This window comes from Poecilia latipinna, unplaced genomic scaffold, assembly GCF_001443285.1.
Source record: "Poecilia latipinna isolate Pla-1442-1.1 unplaced genomic scaffold, P_latipinna-1.0 Scaffold98, whole genome shotgun sequence".
Lineage (NCBI taxonomy): Eukaryota > Metazoa > Chordata > Actinopteri > Cyprinodontiformes > Poeciliidae > Poecilia > Poecilia latipinna.
The window spans coordinates 218033-245083 of NW_015112714.1; the positions used below are offsets into that span (position 1 = coordinate 218033).

At 38.6% G+C, this 27051-nt stretch overlaps 2 protein-coding genes across 3 annotated transcripts; both read right to left on the reverse strand.

The window, feature by feature from the left end:
• Positions 1-14040: 14040 nt before the first annotated feature.
• Positions 14041-18877, reverse strand: rps15a (ribosomal protein S15a). Its single transcript, XM_015026350.1, has 5 exons — positions 18795-18877; positions 17887-18024; positions 17694-17773; positions 17406-17491; positions 14041-14174 (listed from the first exon to the last, which is right to left on the reverse strand). Exons 2-5 carry the CDS (start codon positions 18017-18019, stop codon positions 14081-14083), a joined length of 393 nt encoding a protein of 130 aa, XP_014881836.1. The 5' UTR covers positions 18020-18024; positions 18795-18877; the 3' UTR covers positions 14041-14080.
• Positions 18878-19463: 586 nt separating this feature from the next.
• Positions 19464-26577, reverse strand: notum2 (notum pectinacetylesterase 2). Of its 2 annotated transcripts, none has more exons than XM_015026357.1 (12): positions 26375-26577; positions 25936-26248; positions 25793-25845; positions 25257-25352; positions 25100-25160; positions 23908-24020; positions 23699-23801; positions 23167-23355; positions 22931-23031; positions 21352-21499; positions 21194-21241; positions 19464-20794 (listed from the first exon to the last, which is right to left on the reverse strand). In XM_015026357.1, the coding sequence occupies exons 2-12, from the start codon at positions 26244-26246 to the stop codon at positions 20491-20493; spliced, it is 1527 nt and encodes a 508-aa protein (XP_014881843.1). In that variant the 5' UTR covers positions 26247-26248; positions 26375-26577; the 3' UTR covers positions 19464-20490. The 2 variants fall into 2 exon arrangements, with proteins under 2 accessions (XP_014881843.1, XP_014881850.1); XM_015026364.1 differs by having other exon boundaries at positions 26361-26577.
• Between the last annotated feature and the right edge of the window lie 474 nt (positions 26578-27051).

The window sequence follows — 27051 nt, forward strand, 5'->3', positions numbered from 1 at the left end:
AATTTCTGCCTTTGAATGGCACACAAGGCATGCATGTTTTAAGTCAATAATGACCTTTGGAAGCATCTCATACAGCAGCATAATATAACCTCCAGCCAAGTCAGACCTCTACATACTTTTGGACATTCTGAAAACTGTTGAAAAAGCACAGCACACATTTTAAAGTCACTCCTTTATCTAATCACATGCTTTGCTGTGCAGATGCTTTGTCTGCATTAATGAATTTCACTCAGCTTAAAGTAGCTCCAACAGTAGGTAATCTCAATTTTTACTCTGTTTATTTTTTGTTATTAATTATTTGCAGCATTTGTGGGAACATAGGTGTGTATATAGACAGTCATGCTGTCGTTATGTTTGGAAAAATTCAAAACAAAGAGATCACGACCAAACTAATTCCTTGCCAAATTTTAAAACCCTCCCCCCAAATACACTCAATATACAGAAGAAGCACATTGCGGTTTTATTCCGTGTCATCATCGTCACATGATGATGCTGTCCGTGTTTCTACATGTAAAACCAGGCAAAACACGTTCTGAGACGCCACAACACAATTATGACAGAAGCTGAAAATTCAAACCTCTTAATAGATCGTTGCTGCTCTTGTCAATTAGATGAACTTAACATGTTCCTCTAAAGCTTTCTAGGATTTGCTCTTACTCTTGTTCTTCCTCCTCACAGTCCTTCAGTGCTGCTCGGCGCTCCCCAAGCTCGCACAGATCCAGACAGTCATGATGAATGTGGAAGAGGGCCCAGCCCAGGCTCCTGCCATTACCCCGTGACAATTTATTACCCTTTATCTCAAGGCACAATTAACCCAGGCCCAGGAAAAAGGGACTTATCAGTCCTTCATTACCAGGACCTGCCCATGTTCCCATCCCTCTCTGACACCTGATGGACACACACACACTCAAACACCTTCAATTCGTGTGTGGACCTTCTCGGTTTCTCCTTTTGCGTACGATAAGAGCTGTAGAGGACCTCGTACTTGTGCAGACTGTCTCTCTTAATCTCTGCTCTTTCACGTGGCCTTTGGTTTTCTGTCACTCCCACATTATGACCTTTTTAGAGATTTTATTTTTAACTCAGCTTTGATGAAAAGCTATAGTGGCTTTGGAGAGAAAATCTTCTGATTAAAGTCATACGATTCCTGCATTTACAGTATTTGTTGTTTTTCTTTTCTCCTGTCACATTTTGCTATTCCATCTTTTTTGGTGTAATTTTTCTATTCTCTTCAAAACTGTGTATTTGTTCACTTCCACACCATCTTTTGTTTAATAGATTTACTCCGTCTGGTTTTTCATGCTTCTCTCTGTTTCTTCCTGTACCGCTGGTTTGTTACGTGAACAAATACTGTGGTTTGTCACCAGTGAATCTGCTGCCGTCCTTCATTTGAGTCGTCCAACTTTTTAATTCCATAACATTTTTTTTGCTATTTACGTCAAGATAAAATAAATAATTTCAAAGTAGAGCAATGAAAAACAATGACATAAGTATTCTTACATAATGTTAAATACAAACTGCTAGACACTAAAATGAAATGCCTGGCATAATATATCATTTTAAAAATATGAGAATAATTGGCTGAAATGTGCTTTCAATATTTGTCTATCATAAAAGAGATAAATAAAAATGCATTCAAAACTAATCAAACTTTTACTGATCTAAAAAAATACACAGGAGCTTAAATAATTTAAAAGTTTTCACTAAATGAATCTAAAATAACAATTCAATGAAACTTCTTTTACAAAATGTATGAATATAATTATAATGTTTTGGTCCCCATGCAGTAATATAATCTGTACTGGCAGACAGTTGTAAAACATTTCTGGACATATGTGCTCCAAAAATGACTAATGACCCCCACAGATATGCAGTGAATATTTTATTTGAAGCAAAACAGCTACATCAGTTTCTTAATAAAGATTAGGATGATGGCAAAGAGGCCTTTCAACCTCGACTGAGCTATTCAGAAACACTTTCAATAGTCATTAGTGCAGAAAATTAACATTGAACAAAACTGAGTATCATCCTTAATAAAACAGGAAGCAAATAAACTAATTCAACAGACAGATTATGTACATGTAAGAAATAAGGGTGGTCCCATAATTGATCCCTGTGGGATCCCACAGCTTCCTATAGTACAATCAGAGTCATTAATTTTAACAAATACTTGTTCATTACTAAAGTAAATAATGTAAAGTCATTTATAAGTTAATACGAGGCAACATTAATAACTTATAATACTGTTTTGCATAATATATTGTGACTAATAGTATCAAAAGGTTTAAATATATCTTGAATACTATAAGCCTAATCCTTATTATTTGTTGTTTAATTAATTCAATCAACCAAGTGAAACACCTGTGTTTTTTTTTTTTTTCAAAATAAAATTTTATCATTGATTATGTGAAAGTATTTATAAATAGCGTAATTGTGATATGTAAGAATTAGCATAAATCAATGGAGCATTTTTTTTTTCTTTATATATTATCGAACTGCTCGTTATACATTTTCGTCATTAAGCCGTCAGACGGCTGCATCACCAGACAAACAGAAACAGTTCAAGTTAAAGCCTTTTTTAAAGCCTGATCAACGCCAGCGTCCTGATAATTGCCACTGACATCATCAACCGCTTGTTGGGGAAACTGCAGGATTCAAATAAAAGTCAGAGAAGGTCAGCTCAGAGGAGAGCGAGCTCTCCTGCAGCCCGAACGCCCGACCAGAACTGACTGGAAGCTCAGGGTCTCTCGAGTCTCATGAGCTGCTGCTTGTAAATATTATATAAGAACATAAAGCTGACTAATGAATGCAGGCCCTGTCCAGATTGCCAGGAGCAGGAGCAGGATGACTGCCCTGCTGAACAGTACAGACACTGAGGAGGACTGCTATGTGTTAGTGTGAGCGCGGATGAGAGTTTGGAAGGTTTTTCCTAATATGTAGTTATATTGGCTCAATAAGTGCATAAAAAATAAACACAAACAACATGGGATGAATGCTTATAAAATCTATTTAGAATTAAGAAAGGATGTATTTTCCATCCTGAACCCTCTAGCCCTATTAAAGCGAGTAAGTGTGAATTCCTCAGCATGATGTATAAAATGCAAACAATTAGGCTTTAAAAAAAAAAAACACACATTAAAAGCAATCAATTTAATGAACTCCACATTTACAGATCATTAGACGTTTCACGGGGACAACTTTTCACCTCACTCTCTTTAAGCAATAGTTCCACCTCGTGTAGAGAAGGTAATTTTTACCGTTTCTCTCTTTTCAATAGAATATTGCTTGGTGGAGCGTCACAGAAGCCTCATCATTTTGTTTTCCCAATCAATAAAAACTATTAACTCCTCCAGCTGTGTTCAACACAATGCCGGTGTGTGTAAAACATGAGCAATCCTTATAGGAGCTTTTTATTTCGATGCAAACACGCAACGACTGATGCACGTTCTGATCCAAATCAAAACATAAAGGAACATTTATTAATGTTCCAAAACACAGAAAGTTTTTTGGGGGGTCGGTGGGGCGGGGGGGCGTGATTTGTCTAATTGAAACACCTATTTTGAGGGCATTTCCACTTACAGCGTAAAACAACACAAAGTCTCCAAGAACTGAGCTGAGACACTAAAAGACCAATCTTTAATTCATCAGACCACAAAATGTTGCTCCATTTTTCTTTTTTTTTTTATACAGTCAATGTTCTCTGGCAAATCGAAACCTCTTCTTCGCTGCCGCACGTGTTCATATCAGCATCAGCCTCCCTTATGGTTCCTATAATAAACCTCTGAACTCGTAACGTAGCGTGGTCTTTGCTAGCTTCTTGGTTTCCCGTTATTCTAATACGCCCACAAGTAAATCATATCTCGTGTAGAGAGATCAGTTCTCCCAAAAGCAGTGATTGGCCTAGTTACTGATGTTGGACTGCTATTATTGTCTACCAACCTGTTGTTGAAGTTGGATGTTTTTTTTTTTGTTTTTTTTTTGTTTTTGTTTTTTTGCCGTTAAATTATAGGACAAACACTCAACATGTGCCTCCAGATTCTGCCTTGAATGGATGAAATGGGTTTAAAGGATTTACCTTTTTATCTCTGTGTGGTTTGCAAAAAAAAGAGCCAGACAAGGATCTGACTGAGCAGGCTGTCAGTCACTTTGGATAAAAGACCCATTTTATGAATGACATGCATTCAACCCTAAAAGGACCTTGAGCTGCAGCTTATTATTCTAACAGAAATGTTTCTTTCACAGACGCCGTTTGCGAGATGTGAGGTTATAAATTTATCCGAAATGTTCTTCATGAAACCGACGCTTGAAAGAAGAAAAAAAAAAAAGGCCTTTTAACACTATTTCTGTCTCTTGAGCTTTGAAATCTGGAATCCTGACTTTGTCGCACTCTCCTTTTTTGCATCCTTTCTCCCGGAGGCGTTACAAAAAAAAAAAAAAACGCAACTGCTTGTAAGTAACTTGCCAGGAAAGGGAAGGTAGAAGAAATCAAGATACACTGGAGGCAACGTGTATAAAAAAAAAAAAAAGAAGGCCCGCCCGCTTTCTCTACAATTTATAAACCGGATCTTTAAACAAAGATTTGCTAAAGGATTACGGGGCTGGGTGTTTTTAGCTCCACACGAGTGCTCAGTCTATCTCCTAAGAGAATTATCCTCCCTCTGTTTTCATCCTCCTTTTATACCCATCAAACAGAATGGGGATCTGTGATAGAGCAAGAGGAGAAAAGGGGATAGACAGACAGAAGGAGAGGGTGAAAGCGAGTGAATTAGAGGCTCTGACACCCAACTAATTGAGCAATCTCCTCTGTGCCCTGCCCAGCCTGCCAAGTTTTAATTAGCAACTAATCAAATCAATATGGAGGCTGCAGAGCGAGAAGCAAAGCTCCCAGATCATGGGATGGCTGCTGGGATCACAGCTGTATGTGACCTTTGCACCTGGAGGCAGCTTTTCGCAGCTCTAAGTGATGAGAGGCTGCGGTGCTGATGAGGGATAAATCTCTTCATGAGAGCTATTCTGAGAGGCTGAGGTAATGATGTCTGGCATTATCCAGATGCTTCAGTGTTAAGACAATTAACTACAGGAAGACAATGATGTGTTGTCTTAAAAAAATGATAATGTGCAAAAAAAAAAAAAAAAAAAAAAACCTAGAGTTAACAGTTTGGAAAAGATAAAAGTGTGAGCAGTAACATCTGCTTTGTATCTGCAGAGATTTGCAAGTAAACTGCTGTTTTGTTCCGCCGATGACAAATGCTCTCGCGCGCGCCACGTTCCGTCAGGCACACCTGCCCTTCGACGGCCCTTGAAAAAGTGTTAATTACAGAGAAGCCCGGTGCAATGTTTTGCAACGCGCCAGACACATCCATATATAGTCTAGAGATGAACAGAAGCTTTTCCCCTGAGCCCCAGCGAAGCTGTCAACACATCCTGACCTCCCCTGGAGGCGGTCAGCTGGGTCTGATGTGCGAGAGCTTCCCTCGGGCTGCCGCTGCAGTTCGAGCTCCCCTCTGTCTGCTTATTATGAACAAACACGAAGACACAAAAACCGTCATACGTACGACATCATCGAACAACACCCCGTAACCCGCCGAGACAATGTACCCAAACGCAAAAGCTGTGTTTCATTTCAGACTGCTAAAAAAAAAAATATATATATATTTTTTTTAAATTTGCTTTCAAGTTCAAGCTGAAATATATGTGTGTACATATATGTCCTGTACAAAAACTGAGCAGAGTTACAACCACTTCAACACCATTCAACGACGTTTAATTAATCCCAAAGGGAAATGAAATGTGTTGTTGTGATTTATATGATACACCATCCTTCAAAGAGTCGTAGACAATGAATAGCTGTGGGCACAGTAGGTTTCCTGTAGCAGTCAGTACTACAACGGCTCGGAAGAAGCCTCTAAATGAAGACACTCTGTCGCTGTTTGACAGCCTAATGAAGAAGACGCTCGTAGCGGTCTGTAATGTTCCTCGTTTCATGAAGAGTCTTCCTTTGCACAGTCACCTCCAGAGCAGAACAAACCCGGTCTTCTTTGTCAGCTTGTTCAGCTTCTTTAGCTCACTGACTAACAGATAACAGCAGAGGAGAAGATATGCAACATGTTGCTGCAAACGGTGAAGGAAGTACGGTCTGCTCTGTCCCTTCAGCTTCGCTGTTGCATCTCCAGTCCTGTATGCACACTGAGGTATTTATACTCCTTCACCACCTCCACTTCTCTCATTCCTCCTCACTGGATATTTCTACAACCTGGACACTGTGAAAAACACATCCTTTCACTTGTTTTACTTGGCAACGATGTCTGAGAACACTCAATGAAATACACATAACTAGAAATATACATAATTATGAAATACTTCTGCTCTCAAGCCATGTTCAAAACATAAAATCACCTGACTGCTTCAATAGAGTCTTGTGTATTCAGCACAATACTATGAGTAAGTATTCTTTTTTATTTTTTATTTTCTTTTAATGCAGCAAGAGTTTAACTTGGCTTTTCTGCATTTATTTGTTTCCACAAATGAGCAATAATGTAAGAGAGAAGGGATGTTGTTACACTAGAGCTCACGAGCTTAATTGCAAAAGCATGCAGGCTGGGAAAAACAACCACAAAATGCTTTTGCAGCAGAGCACTAAGTGGTTGGACATGGGATCGTTTAACATAAAGTTCAGTTCCTGCGTATCCGTCTGCATTCAGACAGCAGAGTGTCCTTGAACATGTAACTGCAGCTCACAGATAAAGCGGCATATTTCACGACGGCGGGCTGAATTTTTAGACGAAAGGCGAGGAGCACATTTGCTGCCCTTTGTTGTAAGGTAAAGATTAGACAACGTGGTGCATAGAAAATGAGATTTCCATTTATTTTATAGTCATTCAAAGATAAAGCTGTTTATCCCCTAATGGTCTCAATTCCTCTAAACTGCATGGGGAAACGTTGAGACCATTAACATGTTGAGTAATAGTCTCTGCCGCACATAAGTCTTTTTTTTTTTAAACTGTATAGGTGTCTTCTTCCTGAACTAAACTCTCATATGCTGAGGACATAGGGGAGAAAAAGACTTTTATTTGTGAGATCCGGAGAATATGCAACCTTGAAAAAGATGATTCACCACTTGTGAATAATATAGGATTCCCAGGGATGGCAGATGTCTGCCTGCAAAGAAAACAATCAGTTTAACACAGGAAAAGGCTGTTTACATTTAAACTATTTTTAATAAACCATGCTGCAGCCATAAAACAGTCATTTCTAACATTTGATTAATGTGAAAAATAAGAAGCTACAGTAAATAGTTACGAGTTTCATTCGCTGTCTAGGGCTCTCGTTTCAGCATGCTTTGTAAATGAAGGGAAAACTGAGTTCACCTTTAAATCATAAGTTTCCTAAAACCTTGTCATTATGCATACATTAGCATTTAGCTGAGAGCAAAAGTGTGCTAGAGCAGCTAGCAAGGCTGTCCACAATAATCCTTCTCTGACCTGGTACTGAAAGAAGAACCACAACGATTTTTATTTAAACGTCATCTGAAGTAAAATGTTATATTTTAATCTTGCGATTCTAATGAATCGTAAGATTAAATGAATCATCCAAAGAAGTTTCTTTGGTCCAAAGAAAGAACAATATTGTTTGGGTTATAGGGCGTTTAGCAGATTTATTGCTTATTAAATGAGGCTGTCCATATTCTGTTTGTTATTTAATTAAGCTGCTTGACATTTTCTTCCTGATATTAAAAGGGGCTGGGTGGAACTTCATAAAATCTGTTTTTTAGCTTTATGTCATGATGTTATCCGCTCATCGAAAACATACTTGAAGTGTTGCTTTGATTCTTTTAAGTACAGATCATCTATCTTGTTTTATAGTGTCAGGACATACTTATAGTTTATTAAAACTGTAAGCAGTTTTTACAAACTTATAGTTTTTTACAAAAATATATGTGAAAAACGTATAATTTTTTTAAGAGTTAAATACTGCAGCTTTAAATTGACAGTTCAGCCTTCTTTTTTTTATTGGGGGCTTTTAAAAGCTTATAAGCAGTTATTTTACCTGAAAAAAGAAAAAAAAACTTCTTGTCATTTGTAATACATCAGGATGAGTACGTCAAGGAGGCTAAAGCTAACGGTCGCTCCAAGAGGAGCCAAGACCGCCATCTTAACCCTTTCATGCATAGTGGTCACTACAGTGGACATCTATCTAAAAGCCATTTTCTTGTGGTTCTTGTGGATTTTTATGTTATAAATGCACACAGACCACTGAAGTGGACACTAATGCATCATGAAATACACTATCAACTACTGGCCATCAGCTGCAAATGCAAGAAATAGCGTTATGCAGACAGCCAGCACCTTTAGCAACGTTCTGTTGTGGCTCAGTAATAAAGAGTGTTACTTACTGTCTGCTGGACAACTGTCAAGTCAGCAGTCTGTGAGGTGACGCTAACATTTCTGTATCAAAGTTTCCATTTTTAATTGATCTTATGTAAAATTATTCATTTTCTGAGAAACTGGAGTTTGGGTTTTTATTAGCTGCATGCCGTAATCATTAAATTTAACAGAAATAAATGCTTAACACTTATCGCTGTGTGTCTAATGAATCTATGCAGCATCAGTTTCACTTTTTAATTAAAATATAATTAACTTTTCTATGATATTCTAAATATATGTACACTCTTAAAACACTATCTTTTGCTGCTATATTTGATCTGTGCAATGTTTCTCTCTCTTTCAGATGTACTAGAATAAATAGGGTTTGACTTATTTATTTTTTATGTTTTGGTTATTTCTGGACGGGGTGCAAACAAGCAGCGAAGCAAGAGAAAGCATCGATTTGCATATTCTCCTTGCATAATCAATGAAGACGAAGGTGCAAAGCTACGGCTAAGCCATCTTTAGACACAAAAGGGATTGTGTTAATGCTGGTTATGGAAGTGTTAAGTCACATTACGCACTCGCTGTTAGTTGTTTAAGGCTAACAAAAGAGCCTTTCTTATTTACTGTGGACTGAACTGAACGTTGCCCGTAGTGGAGTCCTGCGCTGTAATTCCCCCTCAGTGATTTATGGCGGACAAATCAGAGAACTAATTAAGAAAGCCAGAGTCTTGCGTGCACCTCTTGGCCTCCGCGCTATTATATGTACATTAGCAGCTTGTGCTCATTGCCTGCTAATTAACCATTGCTTAGCATGCAGTGAGGCTAGCGGGACGACTGCCGCTTCGCCTCTATGCCTGGACAACCCAGGTGTTTCTGCACGGGATCCCAGGGAAGCCAGATGCCCTTGAGGACAGCAGCGAGGCACTGCGGGGCAGAATGGATGGCCACATTCACAGCCACAAATTCTCCGCCTCTTAACTCTCTCATTCATCATATGCACACTGGACAGACCTCCGTATTATAAATACACCAGCACACATATTCACTCCACCATTCTGCACTGTTGTAAATAAGGTGCACAGACAGAGATAGGATAGGACGGGGGAAGAGAGTGAAAAACATTAGATAAGAGTATCAGGCGGAAAGGACCAAATGACAACGCCCCGCTCCTCTATTTTACCTTAAAATGCATGAAGTCAGACTGAACCGCGAAACAGTCCACTCTGTCCCCCACAAATTGTACATTTTTCCTATCTCCCTCTCAGCTGGTCACCGTCCCCCCCACGCCTCCCCCCACTCCCTTCCTTTCTGAGTTTTCTTCAGGCCCCTTTCAGATATGGCGTCTGTCAGAAATGTCTTGGGTGGTGGAATAAATCACTCGGCAAGAGGAGAAGAAGCAGAATACACAACATGATCTCACGCAAGGAAGGATAAACAAGATGTTTCTGTGTTGCTGCAGAGGCACCGTCGCCTGAGAGCGTGCTATATTGCAATCAGAAAATCACTTTTTACGTTGTTTGCTCAGATGGAAAGGTTCTTGTCTGTTGACATTTTTTTTTTTGTAACAGATTGAAAGTTTAAATTTCTCCCCCATTTTAAAAAAAAACGGTTAAAATTGAAACATATAATTGCTTCCGTTAAATTGATTATCTAATTTAATATCAAAAGGGATCTTTCACCCTTTTTAATCTTGATAAGAAAAAAAAAACTATATTAAACATATAAATTAACTGAGCAGATAACTGTGTAATTTATATCCTATTTCCGATTTCTAATAATCTTTTTTTGTTTTTTTCCGGTTTCACTCTGTCGAGCCAAGTGACATACAATAGCAGGAAACAATTCTTCTGAACAAATCACTGGTTCATACTTTTATTGCAGATTCAGTATTAATTTGCTTATCTTTAAAGCGATCTTAATTACTCCAGTTGCTTGCCAACCAGCCTGATCTGAAAGCTGCACGGAAAACCTGATTGTGCATTTCTACTGCCCTCAAGTGGTCAGCAGAGGAACTGGACCAGGAAGCTGATCGCTATTGGTCATCCTGACACCATCTATTACCCAAAGAGCTGCTCTGGGATCTGTAAGAATGGATGCAAAAACAAGGGATTTATAAGTTTCTACACTCGGACAGTCAGTCTCTTGTAGTTTCCTCCGGAAATAGATGATGTTTTCATTTAGACCCGCAGCATCCACTGCAAACAGCCTTTCTGCTTGCCAAGAGTTTCAGCATTACAGTTCGGTAACTGCTAAAAGAGCACGTCGTTTCACAGCGTTCTCATTTTTCAGCCCTGGGCACCGAGGGGATTACTCAAAGGGAGAGAGAAAAATAAAATAACCTGTCTTCAGAACGACAGCTTGGAAGTGGACAAAATGTCAATTATGAGGAAAATTGCTGCTGTTTGAATTCTTTATGGTGCATTTCTGTTCCTATAACTGTAATAAAGCAGTAGGTATTCAGAAATGTTCCTGTTATGTCAGTGGTTTTTAACTAAAGGGATAAAACATCCCAACGGCCATCAGCTCTGTGATTGGGAGGTTTTCATTTAGGTTTGGTTAGAAACTAATCAAGTTTACTCGTCCACCTTGCATTATGAATTACGAAAGACATACAACTAGCAGTTTAGCCACCATTTGTGAAGATGCAGCCAGCAAACACGGCTTCCCGTTCTTACCTAGAGGTGACCTGAGCAGCTATTTGAGCGTTCTTCCTCATGCCGGCCATTTATTTTTCGGTTTTAAGCTCCAAGTCTTTGATGTTGGAAGGCCCCTTTGCCATCATCGTAATCTTTTATGTTCTCCACAGGTTCTCAGGACTCTGGCTGGGTCACTCCAAAATTACATAGAGTCAGAAGAAACGTGTTGGTGAAATTAAGACTACTTTAAAACTAAATCTGTCTGCGGTGTGTGGATTGATGATTGGTTGATTTTTTTTTTGTGGAATAAACAGCCTTACTCCACCCACAGAAGTCCCATAAAAAACATTGACAGAAAGCAATCTTGCCACTGAAGAATAAACGTTTGAATAAGGATGATATAAACCCGGGTTGTTGTTGTTTTTGTTTTTTTTAAATTAATGTTTGTTCTACAAAGAACATCAAGTACACAACCAAGCGGTAAATGTTCCCTGATCTCGTTATTTCAGTATTAATGTATTAATGAGCTCCACATCTCCTGCTCCTCAGCGGCAGATCTCTGAAACCTTCGGGGGCATCTAAGCTGACATCTGGTGAAGACAGATGAAGACGTCCTGGAGGCTGCCAGGCTGAGGACCCCAGCCTCCAGATGCACACTGACACACTAGCATTGTCTTCAAAGGCTCCGTCTCTGCAGACGAAATCCACAGTGCTGGGGAGTTTTTCTGAGTTCGAGGATTCGTTAATTTTTCCCCCCCCATTTTCTCCAACATCCTGAACATTTTTGAATACAGTGTATACTAACATATTGCATGTCTTTAATTATAGTAAGGTCTGAACTGTAAGTTTCCCAAATCCTGACACAGCACAATAGAAACCGGCTTTCCGTTTTATCAGAGCTTTGTCCGTTTTTAATGTCTATAACTCTTGGTAAAATAACTTAATATAATTTAAGTATGCTTTTCTAAATGGGGGCTTTTTAATCCACAGATTGTGAACTTTGGTACTTTAATTCTGTTTATGAAAATAAAAGTTTTAGTGTTTTGTTTATAGTCTCTCAAGAGGACCTACTTTAAAACCCACAAATCCCGCACCGCTTGAATTTGAAATTTAAAAAGTAGCAAAATATCCCTTTTTGATATTTGAATACATTTGTATTCATTCAGTCAGTAAGCCAACATTGAGAACAAATGGGTAAAATGTGGAAATCAAGGACACAGAATTGAAATATGAATCACAGCACTACATTTTGTTATTGTTCTTTTGAAAACAAGGTGAGTGAGGTTTGAACACTTCATTTTGTACATCAAAACATGTCTTGAGTCAGCTAGTCATCTGACAGTTTCCTCCTCAGGTTGAGATTCAGAAAGAAGTTTTGTTTCCCCAAGTTTGTTTTTTTTTTAAAACTATGAAAATCTGAATACTCTAACAGTATTTCTTGTAAATCTTTGGGATTTAGGCAATCCCAAAGATTTACAAGTTTAACTTATTTCCTCCCCGTTTTCTCCTGCTATTCTTTTTTTTATTGCACAACCAGCTGCCGTCAGTTTTGACTTCTGGTTTTCTTTTCCATATCATGTTCAGTAATTTTATTTCGTTGATAGTCATCATGTCATCATCACTGGCACCATTAATCGTGACCCATCCATGTGGCTTCTGCTGCCTTTTTCCAGTAGAAAGTAGTGCTAGTGTTTTTCTCTTAACAGAATTTTTTACTTTGAATAACTTCAATCTTCCTTCTCCATAGAAAGCACTCCTAAACAAAACTATTTGATTTTATTCTAGGATATCATCAGTTGATGTGTACATACATATAATGAAAAATACTGACCTCTCTATTCTTTGTGAAACTATTTGATTCAAAATATGAACATGCTAGAAGCAGAAGATAATTATACAAAACAGGCTGACCTTTCTTAAATATTTAACTTGATTATATAATTTTATGCAGATTTATTTTAATTACCGATTACTAATTTAACTAAATGGAAACAGAACTTTTTTTTTAACCTTTCATCTGGTTTTATTTTTTCTTCAAAATGAAGCATTAATGTCATTAAAGTTTAAACTTTTGGCTTTTAAGTGGAACAACTGGACGTGGAAGCAGTTTTTCATCTTGTAACAAGCACATCTCAAAAGGGTTTTTATTTTTAAAGGCATAGAAACTAAAGTTAAACAGTGACTTGATTTTTAGAAATTTGTATGTGGAGCTACACAAAAGTGAAACATTTTACTTTTTTTCTGCATCTGTATAAAACAAAACAAACTACTTCAAACCCACACTCCATCATCCCCTCGCGCTCACCGATAAGGGAGCCTTAAAATGACTCTGAGCTTATTTTCCCCAAACCTTCAACAGAAGAAACGGACAAAGTTGTTTTTCCCTTTACAAGGTAGTTCTTAAGTGCAGTAAGCCCGTGAGGGAGGCCATCTGTTTGTGAGCTTTTAGCGCCGGAGCTTTTGGACAGAACTGTTACATTAGCAGGCTGTTACTGCTTCCCCCCTCAGCTTAATGCAAGGTCAGTAACCAGAGTACAAGAGGTTGGGGAGAAGACAAAATACACCGAGGATTGCAGAAAAGGTCACACTGGTGAGATGATTGCAGAGCAGAAAAAGAAAAGACTCTTTTTACAAGCGATTAGCAAGAGTAGGGAAGAGGCAACAGCTTTTAATGGCCACCGGTGGGAAGAAAAGCTACAAAAAAACAACAACAAATGTTCAGTCTACATCGTGGAGATTAGTGTGTTTATCGATGGGACCCTCGAGGGATGGACAGACATTTTTTGGAAGGGTTTTTGCATTGCAGGAGTCTCTTCTTTTGGACACCCTCCACTAAAACTGTTGGGCTAACTCAACTAGATTAACACCTACTAAACCAAAAACCACAGGCTTTTATTTAAACTGTTTTACTTCCTAATGAGCTGTTGCTGCAAAGCTTTTTGTAGTTTAAAATCTTCCCTGCCTAAAGATCCCACAGCTTCCCCCCTCAGCATCGGCACTTTTAAATAGTTGAAATAAGGCACAAAAAAACAAGCAGCTTTCTCCTGGCTGTTTTTATTTGCAGTTCTTTACATTTTAGAAAAAGAATCCAAGGATTTTGCCTCCTGTGTGTTTCCGTCTGGCCTCTTCGTGGTCCATGATGCCAGCTGAGGTGGTCAGCACAATATATCTGTGGACAACAAGGCAGGAGTTCAGAAACACTTCAAGTAACATAGTGAGCTGCATAGCCCAATTTATTTCACCAGGAATACGAGGTGATAAATCTAGAAGCATTTAACATATGACTGAATATGAATCATCACTGTGGGTCAAAAAATGAACAGTGGAGCCAGTTTAACGTGATACATTGTTTCTACACATTTTTCAATGACAAAAACTTTTTCCCCCCACACATCTCTATGTCAGCTCCGTCTCAAAACACTGAACGGTGTCTTCTGCATTTCTCAGACTGAGAAACCGCAAATGAACTTTGGCACTCTGGTAAATTTCTCTTTTAAAAATATAAATGAATTATATTTTTTAAGTAAAACCAGCTTATGAAGCAAGTTCAACCTAAATTCAAAGTTGCTCACATATGTAGTGAATTTGATTTCTGAATCAGTAAGCCAAGAACCAAAGTATGGATGGGTGAAATAAAACCTTCACACAGAAGACATTCAAGAATACATAGGAATAAAAGTCATTCCATAAAAACTGTGACACGTTCATGTACTAAAGATGATTAGTTAAGTTTAAAGCAACCCTCCGACACCTTAAATGCTAATCTTTGGTTGAACTCAACATGATTTTTGATCAACATTTCTTCAAATTCATAAACTAGTAATATTTCCCCATGAAAATACTGAACTTATATTAAATTGATGAATTCCTCTGCAAACAAATGAGGTCTGATCGAAAAACACCAAATTCAGAAAACCACAAGAAAAAAAAAGTCAAACTCCAGACCCAAACAGAAAGACTGAACAGCAAGAGTTTGACTACATACGCCTAAAATCGAGCGGTGCAAAGCAAACAGCATCACAGTATTGGTGAAGAAAATATAAAGCCCTGCTAACAATATTTGTGAGGATACTTTATTATAATTGCCACGCATTCACACTCTACGTATTGATAAATAATACATGGATGGGCTCCAACCACCCTTACTGCCAACACCTCATATATATTTTTAGCAGCTGAGGGACTAACGCTGGCGGAGAGAAGCAGAGACATTGTGTTATCGGAAAGGAGGAAAAACAACCAAATACACCACAATTTCTAAAAATTATTTAATTTTCCCCAGACTTTGTGAAGTAATGCAGTAAAGATTATGCAGTTTGCAGCATCAAATCTAGACAGATGAGAAAGTGCACATCTCATGGAAAACCTCATGTCAAGTTTAAAACCGTTTAAAACGTACAAATTTTGCTTTTGCTTTTTTTAATTGTCAAAATACTTAAGTCAAAGATTACTTTTACAAATTAAAACAATTGCTTGCAGTAGGGAAGGATTGCGATTTCTTGCAACTCAACCATCACATGCTTTTGTACTCTTTGCTCAGTCAGAGCCACTGGAGAAAACCTCACATTATTCAGAACTAAGTATATTTAGAGGTCAAATCACCCCTCCAAGCCAAAGTGATTCAAATTTCCTGCTGGTCGTCTTCATCTGAAGCTGGTTGAGATTTTCTGGTCTTGAACTGAAGCTGAGTGTGAAGTTTAACAGAATATATCTGATGTCTCGCAGACAATCCAGGAAAGTGAAGCTGATATGTAAAATTTAATCAGCGTTGCATGGTGTAAATAAAAACTTACATTAACAGCATCTACTATAAAGTGATTAATGCTCTACATGCAAGTAAGGACAGATTTCTGCTGTTAATTGCATGATCTAATTACCAAGTTTTCATTAAACTGGCCTGTTAACAGGATTGTAAAAGGATGAAAAGATGAACAGCATCAACCTGGTTCTGGTGCTACAGCTGACTGGATGGATTCTGATTTGAATCACTGATCAACAGAAGATGAAAAGCGAGTGCTGGCAGTGTGTCTATCACTTTATAGAGATCCAACGGCAGATGAAAATATGTTTTAATAACGCCCTAAAGATTTTAGTCGGTCCATGTTTTCCAACAGTCAAAATGTCAGAAAGCACATGCTTATCGGTCAATTCTCTACTTTAAGAGAATATCCGAATCATTTGAAGACTCACCGAGGAGTGAAAATGGACAAAATCACACAATATGACTTTTTAAATGGAAAGATAATGGATTTAATGTCAACTGTTTCAAAGCTGAACTTTTCTCTTTGTAATTCAGTGGTATTGAAATCGCTCGGTTGACATTAATTATGCTTTTTAATGACAAATGCTCAAACACGAAGCCCCACAGTTAAGATGGAAACCCAAATGCTGCTAAAAACATTTGTTGATTTTTTTTTACAGCAAAACAAGTAAACAGCTGCTGACAGATTCAAAGAGACAAAATGTTCTTAAGCCACCAAGAACTATTTATCAGGCTGTAGATGTGGCATCATTAAAATGTGTCCATCTGTAATGGATTCCTTTCAGATCCACTTTTGGCAAATACATCTGAGAACATTATCAGGGAATAAAACAAAAGACCTAGGATGACTTCTATTGTCCAGGTTTTAGATATCCAAATTAATGTTTTTATTGTACAAATGCATTAAACCATGACATATGTACTGCAGATTTTGTTTAGTTTGCTAGCCCAGGAAAAAGAAAGGACTTGGCAGAGTTAAGTTCAGTTCAGTTCAGTGAGGCAATAAAGTAATAAAACTGATAATTAGACACAAAACCACCCAAGTAAGGCTGCACAAGATTAGAAAAACCACAATAGCAATTGTTTAGTGTGATGGAAATATCTGTTTCTCTAAGTTCTCATTTTACTGAATTCCTCAATCCTCTCATGTGTCAGTCCGATATTTTAAACCTCTGTTAGGTTTAAATCATCTGTGAGCATTTACTGTGTTTAGGCTCCAACCAACTGGCTTAATATATCAACATGTAATGCGCAAGTTTATTGTTTGTTTTTCAAATAATTTCTGCTGATTAAAAACAAAAAAAACTAAACCTCAAACTGCTTGTTTGTGCACACAACCTTGGCTATATGATATAAGCACCATATTTCATCAGAGCTGAGCCCTGCTTTGATTTCTAACAGACTCGATGGGACATAACCAATAAAAGCTGGGACTAAGTAAAAATCAGGACAGTCATTGGAAAAACAGACAAACTCAAAGACAAAACAGAGCAGGGATCACACAAGTGTGTCCATCTTAACGCCACAAGATTTGATAAGTGTCCAAAACTCGCTCATCTAATCAAAACGTCCGATTTAAGAGGCGTGTTTTTCCCCTCAGGTCCAGTGAAAGTCTGAAGAGGACAAAGTGATTCTCACCCAAACTGTCTTGAAGGCAGCAGGTTGTTCTGCCACTTCTCCAGATCCTTGAGCTGAAGATCAAAACGTGGACTAATCACACCACACTGAAAGAAAAACACATCGCTGAATTATACACCACAATAAACAGAATCTGCAAAGAAGCACCGGATTTAACTTTACTGTCCTATTTTAACACAGACTATACAGCAGCACAGTGGATCGATTCAAAAACACTGAGACAATTTATTACAGAAACTGCCTTTGACAATGTAACAGTTTATTTCTGCAGGGTAGGACTACACTTACCTTGTTCAGCCTGCCTGTGAGATTCACAACGATTTTCCCGGCTCTGTGGTCGTCAATGATCTCAAACTCACCAATGTAACCTGGAGGTTTCAGTGGGAAACAATCAGCTTTAACACTCTGCTCCACATATGGAGGGCTCCACCATTTGAACTCCTCAGTCATACACACACGTAGCTGTTTGTCACTCACTCACCGTGCTTCATCATGACGGTCAGAAAGCGCACAATAACCTTGGAGCAGGGCCTGATGAGGACCTGGCGTTTCCCACGCTTCTCAGCATTGTTGATGCTTTTCAGAGCATCTGCGAGAACGTTCATGCGCACCATGATGCCTGGAGTCACAAACAAGAAACAGACAAATTAAAGTTGTGGAAAGCCCCATCTCAAAAGTCCTCAGAAGTTTTCTTATATTTACATTTAAAAAAAAAAATAAAAATTCTCATGGGACAATCGTTTAACTCACTAATGCAGCAGACAAAATACAAACTATTTTCTTTTCAGAATGACCTGTACATCTCAAGAGAACAAGCTTAATAGCAATAGCTCATCATCTACCATCAGTGAAAGACTTAAGATTTACCAGCTATTTAGACATGTTATCCTGATATAACTCGGTCAAAACACTAACAATAATTATGTATTTTAAACAGGCAAGGTCCGTGTAAACCCGAGCTTCCCAGCAAAGCATGGTCCACTTTGAGTACCCAGCGATGCTAGCTACCTTAGCCTTCTCCACTAACAGGTAAAAACATTCCCGACACGTAACGTTGATAAATCTGCCAAGAGCATGTGAAGTGTGTGATAAACAAATATTTATGGCGAGAACAAAAGTTTTTCCGTATGCTAAAAAAGGAGCCCCATCACTACTAAGGACACTAATGGCTCTCCGGGCGGCTTGAACGCACCGACTCCCAGGGCCGAACAGAGGAGGAAATATAACAGGATAAATGTCCACCAATAGCTTTATTAACTTGGTCGATAATCTTCTCAGATCATTTTTATGTGCTTCCACTTTGAAAAGGGAAGGTTCAGTGAATATCTATCTCACAGATGGCTTAGATTCTTTAAAGATTGTAAATGAGTGCAGAAAAAGACATCTTACCGGTTCTGCAATATGGCGGAAAGAGGAAGTAGAAAGAAACGGCGTTGCATTATGGGAAAACAATCCAAGACTTTTTTTTTTTTTCTAAAAGGCGCGACGACCCAAAACACCACGATATTACTGCATTTTCTCGAGTTACAAGTCGGACACTGAGAGTATTTTGCATTTTAATTAATATCCGAAATATGATCAACTGCATTTGTTAATGTCAGGTAGATATCATCTTTCCAAGACACCGCCCTCTAGAGGATAAGAGGACTAAAGAGAATATTGTCTATCCAATGAAACGAAACGAAAATAGTAATATTACTGTCAAAAAAATTAAATAAGACGAATTGTGTGGTAAAAAACAAACAAAGAAACATGCTGCCTAGCTATATATATATATATATATATATATATATATATATATATATATATATATATATATATATATATATAATTTTTTAAATGTATTTATTTATTTTAACCTTCCATTATGTGGCCCTTATATTACTTCAGTTCATTTAATGTAGCCCTCCAAGCCCATTCTTACCTTTGAGTACAATAAATTAAGTAAAAGTTGGATTTTTTTTTTCCTGTTCACTTATTACATCTTGCATTTCCTTTCCTGATGCTACAATGAAGTCATGAAGATGCTAAATAAAATAGAGCATATATTCACATAGCGAGGGTTCAAATTTTTATTTTTTATTTCAACATGTACATCAGTTGACTTTACTAAAGGAGTGACTTGGAAATAAACCATCTGTCCATAAATGAAATGGAAAAAAAGAGAAATTTTATATAATATGTTTGACAGCAATTATTGACAGGAAGGTAGTAGTTGGTAATTTGCACGACAGCAAAATGACTCATAACAACTGAGCGGTGAATCACCACAGCGTCAACATGTTACAAATTGCACTGTTACTTCATAGATTAGAATAAACTGAATGATTAAATATAGAAGAGCAGTGACTTCAAAGAAAACACATCAGTAACTCATAACACTGTTATTTTGGCATGCAAAGAACACATAAACGTAAAAGTATATATAAATAAGTTAGTATAACATCAGTTGTTAAAAAATAATCAATCAAAGCCAATCAAAAATCAGCAGACTCCTTGTGCACAAAATTTTGTGGTGTTTCCTATTTGTGTGTGTGTGTGTGTGTGTGTGTGTGTGTGTGTGTGTGTGTGTGTGTGTGTGTGAGAGTGTGTGTGTGAACAGTTTGCTGGATTACATTATTAAATTTATTAGTATTTTCGATCTGATAAAAGTGTATATCATTTAAATAATAGATCTGTGCCTCTGACATTGATGTGAACTTTTGTGTGTTAAAACTCTACTAACAGGCTCATACTATGATGCTGGATGTTAGAGGGCTTTGGGATGAAAGTGTGTTTTAGGTTATGTCCAGACATCTGGAAAAGGTCAAACCACTGTGACCTGGATAGCTGGAATACTTTCGATGCTAAGCTCTTCCCTCTTGTGACCAGTAGAGGGCACAGTAAACAACACAAACCCAGAACGCTGCAACATACCAACCAGCCGAGTCACAGATGTGGAGCATTATGGAATGCTAAACAGGACAGCATATCGTAACCAGATTTGTAAAAGCATTTCGACGGTTACATTAAATTTCAAACACTTTTCTGTTTCATTAAATTGTGTCTTCCCCTCTGTTTTTTGTTTTTGTTTTTTGTTTTCCACTTAGCCACCGTTATTGGCCATGCTGACCAGAGAATCTCCTTCTCCCTCGGGATCCAGGCCGAGCCTCTGTGGGTCAAGGCCCATGGCGACCAGCATCTGGAGCAAAGTAAGCTCCTGCTGGGTGGCCTGGTCCACCAAAGCTGGACAGGTGGGGTTACACTGAGGCCACTGGCAGGTGTCCACCAGGTGGAAAGGGCAGCCTTTAGACGGGGTTCTGTTGTTGCGAATTGCCTCCAGACTTCTGTCCCAGCAGTGGAGAGCCCGTGGCAAAGATGTGCCTTTAACCTGGAAACTCATCCAGTTGCTGCGGGATAGGATGTAGAAGGGATGAATTATTAACAAAGAAAAAGGGAAGATTTGAGAGAAACTTAGGAAATTCAGTTGAAACAAGTGAAACTGCTGTCACACCAACGTCATGGTCTGGTTTCAGGCTTTTTATCTAGCTTTGGCTGATCCAGTTTGCATTGCTCTAACCACAATGTTCCAAACATTTTATTGAAATTTTGTTGAGTGACACGGCTCGTTCGTGTTCAGTTGTGCAACAAAATAATTGCTATATCCCAAACGTGCAAATGTTTTTGGAAAATATTTAATGACCCTTTAACATGGGATGATGGCAATCAGCAACCGAGAAAACATGAGTTTAAATGAGAACAAAGCTAAATTAACATCAGCACAATTGAATTTAAATGTCCATTCTTACCTTTTGGTGATGACTTTGTGTGAGAGGCAAGATGGAGCAAATACAGCCCTGTACCAAAAGGAAAAAAAAAAGAAAAGGTAATTAATATTGAGCAATTATTTACTTTAGCACCAACTGATCTAAAGTTTTATACAAAAGAGTGTTGTTGCAAAACCTACGTCACATCTGTCAGGGAGTTTTTGATTTCTAAGCCCAGATTCTGGATGTACTGCCACTGTTCCTCAGACAGACTCTGACCGCCCATGTAGATGTTTTCCACTCTCAGCTGCTCCTCATCAAACAGCCACTGCACGATGAAGAGTGGAGCTGTAGAAACAATAAAGAGCTAAAAGACAATACAACCAATACATTGTAGCTGCAGAAGAAGAGTCAAGTGTGCATTTTTGGTACTCCTTTTCTTTTGGAATGAAAGAAAAGACATGACATGTTTAAAACAAAGTTTTTACAATATCTGAAGACATGTCTGCAGTTTATTCAGGCTGGGAGAAAGAGAGAGAGAAGGAGAGAGAGAGAGAGAGAGAAAGTTGCTATTATTTTATAATTTTCAATCAATCAAGTTTAAATCACGCTTATTTGAATGGCAGATTTCAGCAACAAGGCATTATTTACATTATTAAGAAAATGAAAAGTCAGAAAAACATACTGTCACATTCAACTTTGAGCTTTTGAATCTCTGTCACATGAAACATGATGAATTTGGAAGACCTTCCTTTAACATGGAGTTAAGATAGGAACTTAGAAAATACACACAGTTCATAGTTACTAGTGCTAACCAGGCAAACAGCCGGTTAGCACTAACCAGCTGTTTAATAATAAGCTAAGGAGGTGGCCCTTTGATGCTTGTATTTCAATTAATTAATTAATTACAGAAGTTTTAACGTGTTAAGTAATTGCTTCTTTTTTCTTTTTTTTTTTAAATATATACAGAAGTCAAGACCCAGAACTTTGTTGTACATTTCTAGCGCGCCTGTAAATCTGACACACAAAGCTACATCTGCAAACACAAATAAAGTGATGGATGACAAAGCCAATTCTCTTGCCCCATTAGGGGGTTAAATTTTGCTTCAAAAGTAGCAAATTTGATGGGACTTCTGTCTCTTCTCAAGGAAATCATGACCCACCCACACATTCATATTTATGTCACAGTGACTTTAAAGCACTGTATTCTTGTGGGGACTCAGAATTATATAGTTGTGTGTCATCAGTAAATTGCAAAGGATTTTAGTAGGTTTTCATCTAAGCATTGTCAAGCACATCAACACTGAATTAAAGTGACCCTAGGATGGAGCTTTGGGGAATCCCACATGTGATCTTTGTCTACTCCGATTTATAATTGCCAAATGACACAAACTAGTCCATGTGTGTCAATGAGATCTGAACCAGTTTACCACAGTGCCAGACAATCACACTTTTCCAGTTTATCAATCAGTATGTCATGTTTGGCTGAGGTCCAACAACAAACACAGCTTATGATGCAATGCTGTTAAAATATATGTCATTTGAACCTTTTATTAATGTGGTCTCAGTGCTGTGGTTTGAATAAAAATCTACCTGGATATATTCCTACCAAAAATGGTTAACTTTGTTGATCAACATGTCTTCGCATCAACCATTAAGTGAAGGCATAACAGTCCAATCCCCTTCTGAGCATTAGTGTCAGTCCACAGTTTATTTATGAACAGTTTATGTCAGGTTTGTGGCATGCTGTACCAACATTATGAGAAGCAAAGCACTTACAGGTCAAGGTAGAGTACAGTCTGTGACCAAAGAAGCACTGCCATTCCTCCCCTCTCTTGTAGAGCTGCCGACACCTTTCCGGAACAACCCCATTCCACATCCTGTGGAAACAAGACATTCTTTGAAATAACATAAATAACTATTTCAAGAGAAACAAAGAGGATCTCTGTGTTAATTTTAGGGATTGCGTCTGTCTTTGACAGTCTATTGAGTGTCAGAAGTGTTCCAGGGTCTACCTGAGTCCTATCTTGATAGCATCTTCAGGTGTGCAGGAAACAGTCGCTGGGCAGTCGGGGGACCGCTGCTGCTTGCTCTCCAGAAACCATCCAGAGTCCACCAGGCCGCGCACCTGAGCCTCGGTACCTAGCTGCTCCAGCTGGCTGGCGACCCTCTCAATGTTGAGCAAAACACCTGTCGCGCCAGCACTGCAAAGGGACCCCGGGGAATGATTTCATGACCTGGCCTTGAGGTTCATAATCACTTTCAGCAGCTTCCCATTTAGACGGTGGATCTCATTTGAGGATGCGGAGGTGCTGTCCCTGCAACCATCCCGCTAACCAGAGAGGAATGTTCACCATTACAAGGCATGGCCCTTTAATAAACATTGTGTCACTGATCACAGATGACTATAAACATCTTTATTACCGACAAGAGGATGGACCCAAAATAGGACTTCTCGTGTTTAAAGCTAGGAATGGAGGACATCCAGGGGACTTGGTTCCAAAAGCTGCAGGCGTCATGAGAACACAAGCGATAAAACAGACTCACCTGGTGCCAGCCAGCATGACAACCTTGGCCTGCTTGATTCCTTTGGGAATGAGGTCTTTGATGACCTCCCGGATGATAAGGGATCCCATGAAAGAATACTCAGCTGCAAGGAAATGTCAGTATTAATGACAAGGGGCAAACTTGGTAAATAACAAAAATAGTTTGTCCTTTAAAAAAAAAAAAACAGGTACGTTTATCAGGAAACTCACTTGCATTTGTGTTTCTGTCTTTCACTTTATCTTTTCCTTGTCTTGTTTTTGGAGCGGGGGTCGGAGCAGGGCCCGTGCCACTCCATACATCGCTGGAACAGTATGGGATGAATCTGCCCAACATTTACATTTTTTACATTACAGATGAAGGATTTAATCTCACACCATAAGGAATATTGCCAGTATTAAATGTTTGACTTTGTACATAAAAAAGTGTTTCAATTCAGAATAAAGTCAAAAGTAAGCACAAGAGTTATGTCAAAACAACCAGATGAAATTGTATGCATTTAATTTTATTAATTTTTATTGTATGTTTTTGCACATAAGGCAATGTTTAAAGAACACGTCGGTACCTTGATCCATGACTAGAAAGTAATTATAAAGCAGATTTTAACTGTGAGCTGGTTTTGAGTTTGGTCCAGTAAACATTGACGTCAGTTACTTCAAGGTGCTAAAAATCTCTTAGTATATAAAGTTTTTAAAGACAGTAACAGAATTCATGACATTAAAACCTTCAAAGGGAAAGTAATTAATTCTCTGTCATGTACAGAGGTGAATCAAATGAACAAATCAACGTTTTTCTCTTTAAATCTGCTTTTATTGGACTTATTCAGGTGAAATTTAGACTACAAGCTAGTAACAGGACATAAATATTAAACACAAGAAATAAAAGACATAGAAGTCTAGAAAGCTTATGTAAAGACATGTCTTTAAGTAGTTATTACTAAAAAGAAAAAAGCCTTCTACTAAATATCAAACTAATTTAAGAAAGGATAATCAAGGCTTTTTTCCTTGTGCCGTTCCACTTCCTGAACCAAATTTATGGGCTAATTTTGTATGTAGATGAGTTGGTGTACATATTATATCTTATAAAAAAAGATCTTATAAAAAATTATATACTCAATATTTATTTTACCCACTGCTATAATGTAACTTCTTTGTCAGTAGGGGTGCAAAATAAACTACAATCAACCTCCCCCACATTTTACATATTAATGTTTCTTTAAACAACTAGAATTATAGTCACTGACTACAAACTAAGTTGCCTGAATTGCTGCTTGTAGTTTTTTCTTCTATCAGCCATACTTCATTAGAATTTGGCAATTTGCAAGGGCAATTTAAGAAAAGAAAAAAAAAATCCCAGTCCAAGGTTTCACTTGTGCAAAATGAGATATTGGTCTCAGCTACTTACACAAGATTTGCATTATGCCAGTGGGGGTTTTCCTCTGCTTGGGACGACAGTATTCCAGTCCCTGTAAGAAATATCCAATCGCTAAATAAACCTCTTTCCTGACAAAAACAACAAAACATGTGTAGCACACATGCCAAAGTACGGATAGATGACCAACCTCTTTTAGTTTGGGGCCACCCCGATGAGCTCATTAGGCGGGGGATATTTTGGTACCTGGAATCACAGGTCTCTTTGCTGTAGCAGCACCAGCCACCTAAAAATAAATCAGACTAATACTGGAGACTCCGATGTGAGACACCCTGCTTAGCCCATCGGGCCTCCGAGGAACATAAAAACACCTTCAACCAGATCAAATTTATTTTGTTATAGACATTTGTCCACTCATGTGAAACAGTTGCGTCGCTCTAAAGTTGGCAAGCACGTTTAATAATTTCTTCTAATTAGACATCCCCACAAGTAAAATACCATGGTGTGGAAATATCTTGCTCACAAACGAGACTTTTCGGTCAGTTTACACGATTTCCATTGTTTTCCTCCACCCTTGGGTCAATCAAAACAGTAGAAACAACCAAAAAAGGAGAAAAGCAGACGATGACATAACAAGACGACATCCCCGTCAAAATTCCAAAGGGGGCATCATGCCAAAAGCATCTGACCTTAGGGGACCAGTTTAACCAGTTTGTAAATACTCACCTTCCAGAAATAACAGCCATCTGCGGCTTCCTCTGAACTCTTTTAGGTAGAACCTGCACAAACACCGAAAGGGACAAAATAAAGGCAAAGCAGTAATGAATGGACCTGCACAGTAAGCCTGTTAGAAATCCAAGTCATCTCACCCAGCCGCTGATCCGTCATTGCATGTCACCTGGGCGCTCCTTAGGAGCTGCAGCCTCATCTCGTCCGTCTGTTGTCCAGTTGCACGACTTCCTGCAGCACTGTCCTGCCTCGAGTCAGCTGACCTCCCGGAGCTCCTGCTGCTCCCTTGAGAAGCGTCGGCCGACGGGGTGGACTGGCCGGCGTCGGCTGCTTGGGCCCCACCACCGCCACCTCTCTTGGCGGATTTCCCACTCACTTTAGCATTACGGCTGCTCTGAGCAAATATTCCCCCGAGCAGAAGGAAGAAGGTCACACGGCCAAGTATCTTCATGTCTGACAAACATAAAGAATAGAGGCATGCAAAGCAAAATGATTAACCCGACACTTGAATATGCACATGGAAAGCATGACCTCTCTTTACTGTCAAAGGTGTAAATGAATTTACTTTTTAAAGTTTACCAGCCTAGAAGGTTGCTGCAGAGGTTCCTTGTGATGGCCGCCACTGCTGCTGCTGCTGCAGAGGAAGAAGTCAGAAGCTCAGCGATCTCTAACCAGGATTGAGATGAAGATGCCAGTCATGAGAAGTGATGGAGTCCTAGCCAAGTATTGATGAATCCTACAAATCAGTGATGAGCTTTATAGAGGCACCACCTGAACCACATCACCTTCCACTTTCTCCTGAAGCTCTCCCCAAGACCTGAGATAAACCGCTGATGACACAGCCCAAGGGGGGAGGTACTGGACAGTCAGCGGGCCAGGAGAATAGATAACAAACATTTCTCTTCAACATATTTCAAGCCTTTGCACACGCCCACCGCCGAGCACTTTACCAGCTGACCATTACTTAGAAATGAGCCCTCGTTGCCATCTTCCTCCTCTTTCTAAATCCCTGCTGGGTCAAAATGAATGCATGCACAGCGTTTGACCTGGAGGTCACCGGAGCACACACCTCAAACTGTTGTACCGTAAAGTTTCTTCTACGAAAATGGAAACTGTTTTTTTTTTTTTTTTTTTGACCTCACATATTATGACACATAATAACATAAACATATTGCTTCTCTAGTTTGTGTGCAAAAAAAAAAAAAAAAAAAAAAAATTTTGGGGGAAAAAAAAAAAAAAAATTTTTCAAACAAAAA

What these genes read in the sequence shown, in the direction of transcription:
- notum2 (XM_015026357.1), bottom strand. Translation starts at nt 26,246, where the DNA reads ATGAAGATACTTGGCCGTGTGACCTTCTTCCTTCTGCTCGGGGGAATA. An exon ending in AACTCCCTGACAGATGTGAC is followed by an intron (nt 21,242 to 21,351) that starts GTAGGTTTTGCA and finishes CTTTTGGTACAG; the next exon opens with GGCTGTATTTGCTCCATCTT. An exon ending in CACAAAGTCATCACCAAAAG is followed by an intron (nt 20,795 to 21,193) that starts GTAAGAATGGAC and finishes CCTATCCCGCAG; the next exon opens with CAACTGGATGAGTTTCCAGG.
- rps15a (XM_015026350.1), bottom strand. Translation starts at nt 18,019, where the DNA reads ATGGTGCGCATGAACGTTCTCGCAGATGCTCTGAAAAGCATCAACAAT. An exon ending in GACCGTCATGATGAAGCACG is followed by an intron (nt 17,774 to 17,886) that starts GTGAGTGAGTGA and finishes TGAAACCTCCAG; the next exon opens with GTTACATTGGTGAGTTTGAG. An exon ending in CTGCCTTCAAGACAGTTTGG is followed by an intron (nt 14,175 to 17,405) that starts GTGAGAATCACT and finishes TGTTGTCCACAG; the next exon opens with ATATATTGTGCTGACCACCT.